The sequence below is a fragment of the Mustela erminea genome, chromosome 13, assembly GCF_009829155.1.
Source record: "Mustela erminea isolate mMusErm1 chromosome 13, mMusErm1.Pri, whole genome shotgun sequence".
Taxonomy (NCBI): domain Eukaryota; kingdom Metazoa; phylum Chordata; class Mammalia; order Carnivora; family Mustelidae; genus Mustela; species Mustela erminea.
In genome coordinates this window covers 68,473,775-68,491,234 of record NC_045626.1, presented here as the reverse complement: position 1 = coordinate 68,491,234, position 17,460 = coordinate 68,473,775, and the positions used below count along the sequence as shown (strand labels likewise).

The window sequence follows — 17,460 nt, the reverse complement described above, 5'->3', positions numbered from 1 at the left end:
AACTTGTTAATATATAAAAAGTTTTTCATCCTTACTTTCTTTTTAGAAAACACAGATATACTCATACATGTGCATATATATATATGTATATTTGCATGCACACATATATATAACAAAATACGAGCACTAAACAGATAAAGCTAAAACCAAATCAACCTAAAGATCTAATTCTCACTAGAATATAAACTCCGTAAGTAAGGATCATGTTTGTCTTGGTCTCTTCCTTTCCCTATTGCCCAGCATAATACCCAGTACAAAATAGCATTCAATAAATCTGGGGAATTAATAAATGGTTAGGTCAAATCAACAAATGCTATGAATACTGTCTTTTAGAGCTTCCCTATCCATTTCTCAACTGGTACTGAGAGCAGCAATTCTGAGAAAAAGAACAGCAACTCTGAAGGCAGGTGGGCTCTGTGATCTTACTTACCTCTCTGAGTTTCAGTTTCCTCCTCTGAAAAAGAGGGTATGAAATACACTTACCTCAGTGCTACTTTGAGGATTAAATTAAACAATACATGTAAAACACCACCTGGTACAGTGCCTGCCATTTAAAGAAAAAGTGCTTTTCCTTTGTTCTGCTTTCTTTCTTATCTTACTGGACCTGAGAACAGTTAAAATGATAAACTTAATAACTATGCTAGGACAGGACACAGTGTTTAAAAATACTGGGAGTCAACAAATACTAGATAGATAAATACATACTGGATTCCACAAGCCTGCACAAATTCCAATTATTGACTTATTATGGCCTTGAAATCCTAATGGCCCACACAGTATTTATCTTTTTGAAACTAGCTTACTTTCCACATCATAGCAGATAACCCTACCTATTCATGAATTTCTAAGTGCATTTACCCCAAATAGTTTAGTGTATCTCTTCACTGGACAGTATGGCATTAAGCCATTCCTGTAAACTCCAGTCCTTTACACGCTGGTCTAGCACCATCCTAGTCAAATCCTTCGTTTTATCTGCTCAAGAAAACTGCAAAACTCTTCACCCATCCCCAAACTATTCACTACTGTGCAAGGCACTTAAGGCAAGATTCCACCTCAGAGCCCTTACCTGCTAAGAAGAACACCTGTTCTCAACTTAGCTGAGAATCTTAGGGGGAAGGAGGGGAACAGTTGCTTCCCAGGCGGTATTAACACTGAAGGCTGGGTGGGAAACAGGGGTTGTGTACAGCTTGAAAGCAAAAGGATACTCTACCAATCTTTTACTTGATCATAATTAACCACGTTGACCTGGAAATGTCGAAGAATTTTAAAGGAGAGTTTGAGGCAATTATGTTTATAAGAAAGTTCTCTAAAGGCTATGGAACACTGACCCAGTCCTTTCCTTTAATATGGGGAGAAAGATGGTATCCCCTTGTAGGACTTGTAAAGGTGAGTCAAGTGCCAGAGTTCAAACTTGGATAGGGCTAGGAACTCCTTTGGGTTTCCACTCCCTTGTACAGGATCTCTACTAAAACCTCTGTGATACTGTTTCTCAAATATTTGTTTAATATATCACCTCTGTGAGACTGGAGCTATCTGAGGGCAGAAACAGGACCTTAATGATCACTGTGGACTGAGTACCCGACACTGACCTTGGCACATAGCAGGTACATAATAGATGTTGTCTGAATGAAGAATAAGAAGGTTAGGGAAGCTGATCAAAGTATTAGATATACTCCATCCAGCAACTCCACTTCTGGGTATATATCTAAAGGAAATGAAATCACTATTCTGAAAAGATATCTGCACCCCATGTTCATTCCAGCATTATTTACAGTGGGTGAGACATGGAAACAACCCTAAGTATCCATTAATGAATGAATGGATAAAGAAAATGTGGCATATTAAAAAGAAGTATTTAGGTATACTGGAGGGTAAAACATGTATTTTGTGAGGTATGGGTCTATTTTTATTTATTTATTTTTAAAGATTTTATTGTATTTATTCATTCGACAGAGACAGAGACAGAGACAGCAAGAGCACAAAAGCCTGGAGACAAAGGGAGAGGAGAAGGCTCTCCACTAAGTAGGGAGCCCAATGCAGGCCTAGATCCCTGGACCCTTGGATCATGACCTGAGTTGAAGGCAGCTGCTTAACCAACTGAGCCACTCAGGTGCCCCAGTCTGGGCCTATTTTTACAAGCATTGGGATTTCATGACCTCAGCTGAAGGCCCTAGATTTATTGTTTTATTAAATGGTTATTAACCATTTAAAAAGTGCTTACATTTGCAGAAACTGACAAACTAATCCTAAAACTCAAACAAAAATGCAAGGGACACATAACAACTGAAATGCTCTTGAAAAAGAACAAAGATGGGGTGCCTGGGTGGCTCAGTCATTAAGTGTCTGCCTTCGGCTCAGGTCATGATCCCAGGGTCCTGGGATCAAGTTCCGCATTGGGCTCCCTGCTCAGAGGGAAGCCTGCTTCTCTCTCTCCCACTCCCTCTGCTTGTGCTCCCTCTGTCAAATGAATAAATAAAATCTTAAAAAAAAAAAAAAAGACAGAAAGAAAGAGAAAGAACAAAGATGGTAGACTCACACTTCCTGATTTCAAAAACAAAGTTGCAGTAATATAGTGTGGCACTGACACAGGATGGATTTAATGAAGAGCAAGGAAATCAGAACTGAGAATCCAGAAAGAAACTCAAACATTTATAGCCAGTCAACTGATTTTTGACAAAGAGACCAAGAAGAATGGCTTTTCAATAAATGGCTCCAGGACAACTGGACATCCACATGCAAATGAACACATATGGACGCTGTCTCACGTCATACAAAAAAATTAACTCAAAGTAGATCAGAGACCTTAATATAAGAACTGAGAGTAAAAAGCCTTACAAGAAAACACAAGAGTGAATTTTCATGATTTTGGTAATGATTTCTTAGCTAAGATACTGAAGGAGTGATAAAAAGAAGACTGGTAAACTGGACTTCATCAAAACTAAAATCTCGGGGAAACTGGGTGGCTCAGTTGGTTAAGCATCCAACTCTTTTTAAAAAAGATTTATTTATTTATTTGAGAGAGAGGGAGAGAGAGCAAGCATGGGGAGGGAGAGGAACAGAGGGAGAAGAAGACTCCCTGCTGAGCAGGGAGCCTGATGCAGGGCTCGAAGGACCCAGAGATCATGACCTGAGCTGAAGGGAGACACTTAACTGACTGGCCACCAAGATGCCCCAAATAAATAAAAAATCTTAAAAAAAAAAAAAAAAAAAAAAGAGAGAGAGAGAGAACTGAAAATTTATGTCTACACGAAATCTATACACAAATGCTGACAACAGCATGATTAATAATAGCTAAAACGTGGAAACAACCTAAATGTCGATCAGACAAATGGATAAATGGAATATTATTCAGCCATAAACATGAATGGCGTACTTATATATGCTAGATCATGGATGAACCTTAAAAATCTTTATGCCAAGTGACATCAGTCATAAAATACCAGGTCTCATTTACAAGAGCAGATTAGTGGCTGGAAAAGGTTGGGGGGTATGGAAGAATGGAATGAAAAATGAATGCTAGGGGCGCCTGGGTGGCTCAGTGGGTTAAAGCCTCTGCCTTCGGCTCCGGTCATGATCCCAGGGTCCTGGTGATCGAGCCCCACATCGGGCTCTCTGCTCAGCGGAGAGCCTGCTTCCTCCTCTCTCTCTCTCTCTGCCTGCCTCTCTGCCTATTTGTGATCTCTGTCTGTCAAATAAATAAATAAAATCTTTAAAAAAAAAAAAGAAAAATGAATGCTAATGGATACAAACCAGGTGGGAGTAATGAAAATTAAATTAGGGTTATGGTTGCATGCTGTAGGTACAGAAGAAAACCACTGAACTGTATGTATACCTCAAATGGGCAAACTTTATAGTACATAAATTGTATCTCAATAAAATTATTTTTAAAAAAGTGCTTATACTCCAATTACAAGTAACTTAAAGATCAAAGTAAAATATAAGTAAAAATAGAAGTAAACTTTAAAGATCAGAAAACTGAGAGATCTTTTTTTAGGTGTTATTTCCATATAACCATATAACCATAATTGGGGACAGACATGCTAGAGGTTGACAAAGATTTAATTGCATTTCTGTCAAAACCTTCTCCCAAATCAAAACATTAAGTGGTTAGACTGTGGACACTAAATATGACATCCGTTTTTGGCACATAGTACATCTCATTTTAAAAAAGATGTGCAATGGGTTAGCAATATTGTAATGTCTTATAAAAGGAAGCTCTCCTGTGTGGAGACTCACAAAAACTACCTACAGGGAAGAGGCCAGCAGACAACCCTACAAGCTATTGTCACCTCCCCAGCTTCTCTGACCAACAAACATCTGGTTTTCCAAACGAATGAATTAACAATGAAAAAGGATTCAAGGGACACCTGGGTGGCTCAGTATGTTAAATCCTCTGCCTCTGGCTGGGGTCATGATCCCAGGGTCCTGGGATCGAGCCCCACATCAGGCTTTCTGCTCGGCAGCAAGCATGCTCCCTGCCCCCCTCTCTATGCCTGCCTCTCTGCCTACGTAGGATCTCTGTCTGTCAAATAAATATAAAGTTAAAAAGAAAAGAAAAAGAAAAAGGATTCAACTCCTTAACTGGAACTCATATACTATTGGTCCCACTCTGGAAAACTGTCAGTTTCTTATAAAATAAACACACTTTCCAAATGACCCAGCAGTGTCACGCCTAGGTATTTGCCCAGGTGAAATGACAACTCATGTTCACACAAAACCTTGTACACAAGCGTTCATTGCAGCTTTATTCCTAACTGCCCAAACTGGAAACCCCATTTCCATGGAAATAGGAAACCCTATTTCCCTAAACCCTATTTCCCATCTCCCTCAATGGGAAATAAACAAGTCGCGACAGAAATTTCCCTCAACAGGAAATAAACAAGCTGTGATAGAACCAGACAACAGGATACTCTTCAGCAAGAAGAAGCAATGAAGTACTGATACACATAGCTGTATGGATGAATCCTGAACACACTATGCTAAATGAAAGAAGCCAGACTCAAAGGCTTCTCTTCTATGATTACATTTAGGGACATTTTGGACAACATAAAACCATACGGACAGAAAAAGATCAGTGGATGCTAATGACGGAGGCTGGCCAGAGGGATGCACTATAAAAGAAATGCAAGAAATCACTGGGGTGATGGAAATGTTCTGTATCTTGATTGTGGTGAGTCACACAACTGTATTTGTCAAAACTCACAGGGCTGTACACACAAACAAAAGGGTGAATTTTAGTGTAGGTTAAGTTATACCTTAATTTTTAAAAATGATTTTATTTATCTATTTGACAGAGGGCGAAAAAACACAAGCACGGAAGTGGTAGAGGGAGAGGAAAAAGCAGGCTCCCCATGAGCAGAAAGCCTGATGCAGGGCTTGATCCCAGAACTCTGGGATCATGACCTGAACTGAAGGCAGACACTTAACTGAATGAACCACCCAAGGGCTCCTACACCTTAATCTTAAATAAATAAATAATAAATAAGTAAATAAAAATAAAAAAATTTTCAGTTCCCAAAAGGTCTGCACTTCTTTCATGTTGTCTATTAAATGGGAGTGGTACTGGCTGATTTTTCAACTTTCCCCCCACTAAAATATAAATTATAGGAGGACAATGACATAAATAGGGAATATAAACAGGAAATATTCTTTCCAAATTATATATATATATATTTAAAAAGAATCAATAGGGGCGCCTGGGTGGCTCAGTGGTTTAAGCCGCTGCCTTCGGCTCAGGTCATGATCTCAGGGTCCTGAGATCGGGTCCCGCATCGGGCTCTCTGCTCAGCAGGGAGCCTGCTTCCCTCTCTCTCTCTCTGCCTGCCTCTCCATCTACTTGTGATTTCTCTCTGTCAAATAAATAAATAAAATCTTAAAAAAAAAAAAAAAAAAAAAAAAAAAAAAAAAAGAATCAATAAACTCCAAGAATCTAGATGAATATAGAGCATAAGAAATTTATTGATAGGGTTCTTTCCATCTACTTAAAATGCTTATTTGAATCGTATGACAGACATAGAGGGCTTTGAAACATAGTTTCAACTTGAATTCTTCTAAATAGTTCAAACTACCTAGTTCCAAAAATTACATAAGGTATCTTTTCCCTCCTTGACAGCTTTTACTTATGCATCATAATGTATTCCCTCAAATGCTCTTCCTATTTCTTTTTTTTTTTTTTTAAAGATTTTATTTATTTATTTGACAGAGAGAGATCACAAGTAGGCAGAGAGGCAGGCAGAGAGAGAGAGAGGAGGAAGCAGGCTCCCTGCCGAGCAGAGAGCCTGATGCGGGACTCGATCCCGGGACGCGAGATCATGACCTGAGCCGAAGGCAGCGGCTTAACCCACTGAGCCACCCAGGTGCCCCTCTTCCTATTTCTTATGACTCTCCTACTTCAGAGAATTCCTAAATAAGCCTTCATGGAGACTGCTACTCTGGGAATTAAGTCATAAACTTCCCAAACCAAGCCTGTTACTAACAGGGAACTTGCGGGGGAGAAAACCACAACAGAAACAAACAAAAACTTGATAATGTCAATTCTATAAAATACTAAACAGAATTATGGTAAAAAAGCCACATTAGAAAAGCCACACTGATGGAACTAGAGGGTATCATGCTTAGCGAAATAAGTCAATCGGAGAAAGACAACTATCATATGATCTCCCTGATATGAGGAAGTGGAGATGCAACATAGGGGGTTAAGGGGTAGGAGAAGAATGAATGAAACAAGATGGGATTGGGAGGGAGACAAACCATAAGTGTCTCTTAATCTCACAAAACAAACTGAGGGTTACTGGGGGAAGGGGGTTTGGGAGGGGGGGGTGGGGTTATGGACATTGGGGAGGGTATGTGCTATGGTGAGTGCTGTGAACTGTGTAAACCTGGTGATTCACAGACCTGTACCCCTGGGGATAAAAATACATTATATGTTTATTTAAAAAAAAAAAAGAAAAGCCACACTGGTAGAAAGGGAGAGGCAGCAGAGTGCCTGACAAGACACCCTCCTTTTGTGAAATGGCCCCTCAGCCAACATCCATCACTGCTCCCCCATGGCCATTTTTCATAGGCCTGCCCTACAGCAATCAAGAAATAAGGAATGATTTGCAAGATAACATCCTACCAATTAAAGATGACTTTTGGTTAACACAAATGTCCTTTCAAAGCATTAAGCTTGTTCTAATTTTACCTACCTAAGTCACAGCAGACATGACTGTAAAGAACCTAAAAATTCTGAATACCACACTAACTTGGAAGTACTGTGAATGGGACATTTACTTAGAGAAGGAAGAACAACACACCAAGGAGAGTGTGGCAGACTTAGGTTCTCTTGCTGAACGCCTCCATGCAGGGAACCCAAATCCATTCCTCAGCAAATTTATCAATTCACACAGCCCTAACCTCTGAGGTGCCCTCATTCAGAATAAGCAAAACTGAATAGAGCAAACATTTAAAGCAAAAGTAGGAAGGATATACCAGTTTTTATCAGGAAGATCTACCTCTAAAATGTGTGGGACCAGGATCTGGGGCAGAGTGAAAATTCTGCAGCTGGGGACCCCCGAGGCAGTCTCTAAGTCTCCCAAGAAATAGTAAATGACAGGCTGCCAAATGCTTTACTTTAAACCTGGCAAACTGAGCTGAGATGCTGGCCACATGACAATACAGCATGTACACTTGTTTAATTGAAATCCATGGCAGCAGCCTGTGTGTTCATTTCTTTCACAGACCTGCCTTCATAGAACTTTCTTTCTGCCTTGAATGATTGGTTGGGTGGAGCCTGTTTCCTCCTGTGCAACAAAGGGACACCTTGGGTGGCTCTTTGGGGACTGAATGGAAGAACACATCACAGTCAGGCACACTAGGTCACTGTTACTAAAAACTCTAGTAGAGCTGCTGTTTTCAAGTTTCTCCATCTAAAACTGAGAACCTTGCACATGGCTTTGGGGAAAGAAAAATAAACCATATTCCCAATTTAAGTCATTAAAGAATGGTATTAACTCAGGAAGAAAAATGTCACAAAGTAGTTTATCTGTGAGTACTTTTCAGAAGAGCTCATCTTATCCATGTCCAATGTAGACCAGATTCTTTGGTGGACAGTGACCAGGTAAGTCTGAGAAGGCAGATTTCCTCACTGAAAAGAATTCTCTTTTCTTCTCTTGTTTTTGTTTGTTTTTATTTTTTCCCAATATTTTTATTTATTTTTTTAAGATTTTTTATTTTTTTAAGTAATCTTTACACCCAACGTGAGGCTCGAACCTACAACACCGAGATCAAGAGTTACTTACTCTACCAACCAAGTCAGCTAGGCACCATTTTTTTGCTTGTTTTTTAATTTATTTATCTTCATTAAGTAATCTCTATGCCCAACATGGGGCTCAAACTCATGACCCTGAGATCAAGACTTGTATGCGCTACCAAATAAACCAGTCAGGCACCCCCTAATTCTGTTTAAAGGTCAGTTCAGTTGTTAAGTGAAAGTGTCTTTGGTATATTTGGTATGTGGGTGAAAATATACCAAATACACCAAAGACTCAATACAGCAATACTGGAGCCCCCTAAAAAGATATTTGAGGTGGGGGGTGGGAGGGTGGCTAAAATGGTCCCAAGTAAGGCCCTAGGAACTGGGTGAGACACGTACAAAAGGACATTTCTCATCTTCAGAGTTTTAATCTATACTGGACAGCCAAGCCTTTGAGCCACAGAGGAAATCTCCAGCAGCAGGAAGCAGGGTGATAAACTGGGACAAGTGCCCTTTCTCATAAGGACAATTTGTGCTTCCTTTTCTGTCTGGGCTGCCAAGAAGCAGAGAGTCAAATATGATGTTTTATCACAGTAACAAAACGTTCATATAATTAAACATACTTGCTCTATTTTCCTTTTTTTATGGTTTTGATTACTCCATATTTTTAACTTTAATTGCATAATACATACACAGAGTCCTCTCTAAAGTTACATATGATTATTTTCAGCCTGGGGAGAAAATCTTGGCTCAGCACTCTTTCTTTGGGGCTCAGTTTTCTCCTCAATCAATCAATCTAAAGGTGGTATCTCAGATGCCTCTATCTATTCATTATTTTGAGGAACAATACAAAGCAATGGAAATGAAAATGCTTTGACGGTTTTCAAGGTGACCTGGAGTGAACACTTTCTCCTATCCCTGCCCAGGGGAACAGAAACAGGATGCACTCCACAGTGCTGAACTGGACTGGGTCAATTTCTCCCCATTCATGTTAACCTTTCCGAAAAGGCAGTTTAGTTTTATAAAATCAAAGATTTCACATCAATAGGGGTTCATTATATAAAAGGGGGAAGCAAACTATTGTCAAAACTAAGGCTCTGCTTGGGGTGGCTAACTGGCTCAATTGGAAGAGCATGTGACTCTTGAATTCAGGGTCATGAGTTCAAGCTCCACACTGGGGGTAGAGTTTACTTAGAAACAAAAACAAAAGACGGGTGCCTGGGTGGCTCAGTTGGTTAAGTGTCTGCCTTCAGTTCAGATCATGATCCCAGGGTCCTGGAATCCAGTTCCATACTGGGCTCCCTGTTCAGAAGGGAATCTGCTTTGCCCTCTGTCTTTCCTCTTCCCCATGCCTGCTTGCGTGCTCTCTCAAATAAATAAACAAAATCTTTTTTTAGAAAGTTGAAAAAATTAAAACAAAAACCAAAAAACCACAAGAAAACCTCAGGCACTGCTCAATAATATTAAGTGTCTTCAAGTATGTCTGTGGACAAGATCAAGAATTTCTACAGTTAAGTCCATCTTGCAAGGCAGGGACTTGCATTCCCAATGCGAAATAGAAACCGTGAACTAAAACAGTGTGTGTAATAAGTAGAAAAAGGAAAAGACTGGAGAAAAAGAAATACCTTGGCTTCTTAGACAGTCTTCAGGGAGGCCTGTGCATAAACGTTCTCTGCTTGACTGCATCAGGAGGTCTTCCTGGAGGAAGAAAATCCAGTGGTCAGGGAGGATTCAGAGATACCTGATCATGAATGCAAATTACCATCTGAGAAACTTCTTTATGACTAGCAGTCATAAATTTTTGCTAGCAGTCACAAAGATTGGCAACTGAAGGAAACCTCAAAAATTTTTTTTTTTGAAGATTTTATTTATTTATTTGACAGACAGAGATCACAAGTAGGCAGAGAGGCAGGCAGAGAGAGAGGAGGAAGGAAGCAGGCTCCCTGCTGAGCAGAGACCCTGATGTGGGGCTTGATCCCAGGACCCTGGGATCATGACCTGAGCCGAAGGCAGAGGCTTTAACCCACTGAGCCACCCAGGTGCCCCAGAAAACCTCAAATTTAAAGAAATAAAATCAATAAAAACTGCTCTTCTCTAGAATTTGAACTTGAAAAGCCAAGTTTCCCAAGGTCCGGATAATAACAGAGGCTTAAAATGCTGACCCTATTAAATACCTTCTGAATAAAGAAACACATTGCTGGGCCGCCTGGGTGGCTCAGTGGGTTAAGCCACTGCCTTCAGCTCAGGTCATGATCTCAGGGTCTTGGGATCGAGTCCCGCATCAGGCTCTCTCCTCAGCAGGGAGCCTGCTTCCTCCTCTGTCTCTCTGCCTGCCTCTCTGCCTACTTGTGATCTCTGTCTGTCAAATAGATAAATAAAATCTTAAAAAAAAAAAAGAAACACATTGCTGCAATGTAACCTTAATTTCATCCATTTACATCCAAAGTGGATGTATCTCAATCCCCAACCACTCTAGAGATCATGTATGCATTTTCTTTCCAAACTTCTTAGAAGGGCTATTTTCTCTTTTCATCTCCCTTCACTGGAGGAAGAGCATGCAAAGAAGAACACCATCAATGACAACCAGTTTGCTCCTACAGAACAAATTCAGAAAAATGGGAGGGGTCAGTGACAGCAAAACGTGCATGTCATGGCAGCAAATGGCTTCAAGCACCATGAAGGAAAGTTTACCAGCTAGGAGATGCTGAAAGAACAAAGATCGCTGCTTATGCTAAGCTCTCCTTCTGAGTCACCTCTCTTACCCTACCCCAAGATTTAAGTTTTTTTTTCATACTGATTTAATTGCTAAGTGCAAGATACTGACATGGTACATATCTAAATCCATGGATAGTGGTATCATTACTGTAACTTGGTAATTTTTTTTTTTTTAAAGATTTTATTTATTTATTTGACAGGCAGAGATTACAAGTAGGCTGAGAGGCAGGCAGAGAGAGAAGGAGGAAGCAGGCTCCCTGCTGAGCAGAAAGCCCGATGCGGGGCTCGATCCCAGGACCCTGGGATCATGACCTGAGCTGAAGGCAGAGGCTTTAACCCACTGAGCCACCCAGGCGCCCCTGTAACTTGGTAATTTTTATAGCACTTCAAACAAACTCAAAACTAGCAAAAAGCTCAGTGGATTAAGCCCCTGCCTTCAGCTCAGGTCATGATCTCAGGGTCCTGGGATCGAGCCCCACATTGGGCTCTCTGCTGAGCAGGGAGCCTGTTTCCCCATCTTTCTCTGCCTGCTTCTCTGCCTACTTGTGATCTCTGTCTGTCGAATAAATAAATAAAATCTTAAAAAAAAAAAAAAAAAAAACTAGCAAAGGCCATCTGTATCCTAAGCAAAGTTCTCTCTTGGAAACAGAACCCAGGACGGAGAGGGAAGATAAAAGCAGTGGCAAGAACTGGTGGAGACAGGCGGAAATAAAACATCACCACTGAAATTGACAGCATGGACTATCTCATATGAAGGACTATTTTTCCATTTTCTTAGTGTGGAATACTTTTTCAAGGCATGAACTTAAAAACAAGTATCTCCCAGATAATTTACAGTAATACTACATGTTTGACAAAGTATGAGTTCTAGCATGATGCCAGACTGAACCTGTCTGCAAAGGAGGAGAAGAGAAAGCTCTTACTTACTGTAAAAGGAATCATGGAATTAGAAAATCACTACTGGGTGACCATCACAGTAATAATAATCTCAACCAACAATCGTCAATGGATGTTAAAACTAGTGGCTAAAAGTTTGAATGAGAAACAAATATTTACATAGCCTCAAAGTATCTTTCCATGAGATAACTAATAATTTCATAAGGGAAAATAGTAACTGCAGTGGAGAAAGCTGGCAGCCCCCACCTGAACCAAGTGATAGACCTGACCTCCCAGGAATGAAGCAACCCAAAGCCATGTGCCTCCTAAGAGGATGGACCAAGAAGAACCAGCATCACTTCCGTGGGATTCCTGTTGCCAAAATGCATAATCAGAATCTAATCATGAAAAGTCCAGACAAATCCAAATAGAGGGAAATTCAACAAGATAAATGGCCTGTATTCTTCAAAAGTGTCAAGGTCATGGGCTGAGGAACTGTTACGCATTATAGGAGGTTAAAGAGACATGCCAACTGAATGCTACAAGTGATCCTAGGTTTTTCCTAGACCGCCCCCCCCCCAAAAAAACATTTTATTTTGCTTCAAAAGACATTAGTGCAACAACTGGCCAAACTTGAATATAGTCTGTAGATTAAATAAAAATACATAGATCTGTGTTAACTACTTGGTTTTGACTAAGGTACCATGTGATCATGCATCACAATGTCTTTTTTTGCTAGGAAATACACACTGAAATATTTAGGCATCATGTCTGCAACTATACTCCCAAATTATTCAGGGGAAAAAAAAAGCAAAAGTGGAAAAATGTTAACATGTAGGGAATTTGCATGAAGGGTATATGGGAATTCTTTGTACTATTTGTGCAACTTTTCTGTAAGTCTAAAATTATTTCAGAATAAGAAGTTACAGAAACATCTTTATTTGTAGTTACATTTGCTTCTTTATCCAAAATGGTATTTCTCTTGCTGTTCCAGTTCTCAGGCTGAATGTTTGGGATGTGACATGAGATGCTATTTAGAATTATTTTTTCAGGTTAATACTTTATAGAAAAGGCAGAATGTTGGAGTAAAAGATTATGGGATGAGGAGTTAGAAAGGGCTCTGTTCCAACCTCAGGACTCCTACCTATTAGCACTAAGAACAAGCTTGTACAATCAACCATACAGACTCCTGCTCTGGGAGGGGCTCCTGGAATTTTAGTTTTGCTCCACCTGCTGCTCTAAGATTCTCAGCTGGAGGACTCAAAATACCCTGGTGGAGTGCCAAGCCAACTGCTTCAGCCATGTCCCCTTCTTCTTGGTTTGTCATGATTTGTAATAGGGAAGGAGAGAAGCAGAAGCTAAGAGGAAGTGACTCCCCTCTCCCTCTGCCTTGCTAACTTCTCTTAAAAGGTTCTGAGTTAAGAAGACCCTATAAAGTTTGAAGTCTCAAATATAATAAGAAGTTGACTGTGTTGAAAAGAAAACAGAGTGTGAGGCTGAGGTCAGATGTGAGACACCTCCCAGCCCCAACAACCACCACCACAGTGGTGGGTCGTCTCCATATCAGATGGGAGCTCTACAAAGTATGGGCCTCAAGTGCGGCTGACAGAACAGAACAGCCCACCTGCAAGCAGTACACATGGAGCATAATGATCCTGTCATTCTCCCAACCCCATCACGGTCAGCTAGTCATAAAATAAACACTTTGCAGAAATTTATCAATTCCTTTTCCTATAATATTTTATAGGCTAAATGTTCTAACTTTCAGGATTTTTAGAGGTGGAGTCTAAACATTTTCTCTTCCACCTAGATTCTGCAAAATCTGTTTTGAATGAATCAACTTCCAAGATGAAAGTTCACATGGTTCCTTCCCTCTGCTATAGCTTATAATATGCTGTTAGCTGTATAGAGTAAGAATTGCCACAGTACATTACCAATTCATTTTTCAAATCGACAGTAAACATTCTTTGCCTTGCATATCCAATATACCAGGCTCTTGCCAAATGCTTAGAATCAAAATCAACGTTTGATACTTCAAAGTTGTGGCAGATTTTAGAAAGGTCTTGAAAAACCATTCTTACTGCTCATCTGTGATCTTATTTCCCATTAGAAGTTGTTATGTCCTGGAAAGGATGCAATTCTCCGATTCATTCCTGTGAGACTACTTTAGAGTAGGAGAACACAAATGTTTCAAAGAAGAAAATAAATATAAATCAGATTCTTCAGCTTTTTACACGTGGTAAGTTACAAGTTCTTCAGGGCCTAATTTATCTCTGAGCTGTGAGCCCCGCTTGTAACCAGATTCCACTGAACTCTTCTAAACCTGAGCTTCCTGAGCTGAAGGCAGAGCTAGATGAGTAAGGATGGTCAGTGACCACACCATCTTCAGATGGGACTGTCTGTACACTGCAGTGTGCAATGACAGGCCAACAATATGGAGCAAATGAGATTCTTCCTACTACCTAACCTTTGTGGAAACAGCCATGATTATGTTCATAGTGAAGAATACTTTGAAAATAAAAGAAACTTTTGTATCTCTAAGTGGATCTTTGAGTTTCCTGTCTCTTGCGTATTTAGAAAGGAACAGCTGTTGAACAGTAACTGTAAATCATCCTTACTGAGCTTAAAAAGGAATTTTCCTTCACGTATTTCAATTCAGGGAAACAACTGGTGACTTTAAATAAGGCACTGATCACCTCAGCTGGGAGAGGCATTTGATAATAATCCCATCTCCCAATAATTATCTGAGAACTCTTCTAATAATTAGGAGAAAGTTCTATCTTAGTCTCAGCAATATGCCCTCTGTGCTTAGGGCAATTTTCTGTCACTTTTAACATCATAAGATATCAGAGGGCAAACCATCACTGTGGGGACAAGAGTGCCCTGGCAGACCTGGAGAACAGGTTATGGCCACCAGCTTTACTAGTAACAGCATGAAGTTCAGACTTTTTCCACCTTTTTTTTTTTTATTTTTTATAAACATATATTTTTATCCCCAGGGGTACAGATCTGTGAATCACCAGGTTTACACACTTCACAGCACTCACCAAAGCACATACCCTCCCCAATGTCCATAATCCCACTCCCTTCTCCCAACCCCCCTCCCCCCAGCAACCCTCAGTTTGTTTTGTGAGATTAAGAGTCACTTATGGTTTGTCTCCCTCCCAATTCCATCTTGTTTCATTGATTCTTGCCTCCTTTTTCCACCTTTAAATCACCAAAAGTGAATTCTTTCCACCAAGATATCCTTTCAAGCAAATAGCAAGCTCCTACACTCAACCGCAAATTTCACATAGGATCACAGACTCTTAGAGTAAGATGTAAATAAGCTTAATGGGCATTTACTTCAGTGGGCTTTCATTTAAGTGAAGTCACACAAATTGCACAAGTTTGGGTCTGATGAACATGGCATTAAAAAACAAGTTTCTTGGGGCGCCTGGATGGCTCAGTGGGTTAAGCCTCTGCCTTTGGCTCGGGACACGATCCCGGGGGTCTGGGATCAAGCCCCGCATTGGGCTCTCTGCTCAGTGGAGAGCCTGCTTCCCCCTCTCTCTCTGCCTGCCTCTCTGCCTGCTTGTGATCTGTCAAATATATAAATAAAATCTTAAAAAAAAAAAAAAGTTTCTCCAACAGCATAACATGGTTCAAGTGATCAACAGCCATTGTGCATCCTTATTTGATGTCCCCTGTCCAGATAGCTTCAAATATATCTGTCAAAAGTGTATAATGACTCTTCATGTGTACAGATAACAGATGATCAGAACTTTTTTCTATGTCCGTGTTGAGCACAAATGAAGTATCATATCCTGGAACTAAAGCTTTTGTAACATATTCAACCCAGGCACCTCAGCCACTATGAAAGGAAAAAAAAAGTAAAATACATAAAAACTTAAACACCCGGGGCGCCTGGGTGGCTCAGTCATTAACCGTCTGCCTTCAGCTGGCGTCCTGATCCTGGGATACACTCCCGCATCAGGCTCCCTGCTTGATAGGAAGCCTGCTTCTCCCTCTCCCACTCCCCCAGCTTGTGTTCCTTCTCTCGCTCTCTCTCTCTCTCAAATAAATAAATAAAATCTTAAAAAAAAAAACAAAACAAAAAACCAAAAAACCTTAAACACCCTACAGCTAATATCTAAGCACCAGGAAAAACAAAGAACAAGCATATGTTGGGGGGCGGGGGGACCAACCACACACTGAATAAAGAGTTTTCAAGGTTAAAATCATCTACATGGAGTATCACATTCTCATCTCTATCTTACTCTTAAATAACACTAACATTGTCCACATCCTCGCTATGCACCCGAGTTGCTGACCTTTGTCCTACAACTGAGTTCTGAACTGAATTCTCTCTTTCACCATTCAGTCTGGCTCTTGCAGCTGTCCCTGCCACTGAGTCTGTTCTGATACTTTCCCCTCCTTCCTTTTTGTCTTTCTTCTCTCCTCCTCAATAACAAAGTGGTTTCCTGATCAAAGCATCAAATTATTAGTTGTAAGCTTTTATGCCTTTTTGACACAATCCTAAGTCAGGAAAGAATTATTTTTTGTCGGTTTCCCTTTACATGACTGAAGCATTTGAATGACTGAAGTATTTCATGGTTAGAATATTTTAATTTTTTTAAGTGGATCTTTAAAAAAAAAATGTTAAGTGCAGTCACAGAAGGACAAAGAATGTATAATTCCACTTAGATGAGGTCCCTAGAGTAGACAGATTCATAGACAGAAAGGAGAATGATGGTAGCCAGGATTGAAGGGAGGGTCTAATGGGGAGTTAGCATTTAATGGGTAGAGTTCCAGCTTGGGAAGATGAAAACAGTTCTGGAGATGGACGGTGTTGATGGTTATATAACAGTGTTAATGTGCTTAATGCCACTGAACTGTACATGCACAAATGATTAAAATGGTAAATTTTATGTTATGTGCATTTATCACAATTTAAAAAAGGCAAAAAAAAGTTAACACCAACATTTAAAAATATCCCACTTCATAAAATAACATATTGTTTTTTCTTTTAACAACAACAAAAACCTGTAACAACCTTAAATGCGATTAAACAAGTCAATGAATTAAACAGGTGAATTAAAACCAGTGCAAACTTCTAATTATAAAAATGAGTGCTGTCCTTCTCCTTGAACTGGGAAGTTCACCAAGCAAACTGGACTGTTAAATTCATTTGATTCATACAATGTATGCCCTGGAAGCCCAGGTGGCTGAAGCCACTACTTTTCCCGTCGTGATGGATTTTGGTCCAAAGGGAAGAGAGAGCAGTGGGTAAGTGGTAATCTTTGAGTATTCACTGTGCTACAAACCTGTGGCAGTGCCCAGCTGGGCCTCTTTGCTGGTATGAGATGAAGAACAGCCGAAGGAAAAGAACTTTGTGGAATGCTGCTGAAGGCTATTAGAAATAAATCACAGACCCTTGGGATGGGAAAAGAACAGCTCTCAGGTTGCCTGTCCAAACTAGATCCCCTCTGCTATATTCCTGACATTCAGTCATTCTGTCTCTTCATAAACAGGACTTCCCCACACAACATAACCTATTTCTAAACTGGCCTAGATGTGAAAAAGTACCTTTTCTATTGATTTAAATTGTTTCCTTTAAACAAGAAGAGTTTTTTTTTTTTGGTTGTTTTTACTAT

General features: G+C 40.1%; 1 protein-coding gene across 12 annotated transcripts in view; it reads right to left on the bottom strand.

Moving 5' to 3' along the window:
• Positions 1 to 17,460, bottom strand: part of PRR14L (proline rich 14 like) — a 62,060-nt gene that overhangs the window by 28,833 nt on the left and 15,767 nt on the right. For 7 of the 12 annotated variants that reach the window (XM_032309952.1, XM_032309947.1, XM_032309948.1 and 4 more), the window contains 2 exons: positions 9,859 to 9,931; positions 431 to 454 (listed from right to left, as the gene is read on the bottom strand). In XM_032309952.1, coding sequence (XP_032165843.1) covers positions 431 to 454; positions 9,859 to 9,931 — 97 coding nt within the window. Of the gene's footprint in view, positions 1 to 430; positions 455 to 1,589; positions 1,706 to 9,858; positions 9,932 to 17,460 lie in introns of those variants that run through there. The other 5 variants (XM_032309951.1, XM_032309955.1, XM_032309956.1 and 2 more) reach the window with 3 other exon arrangements.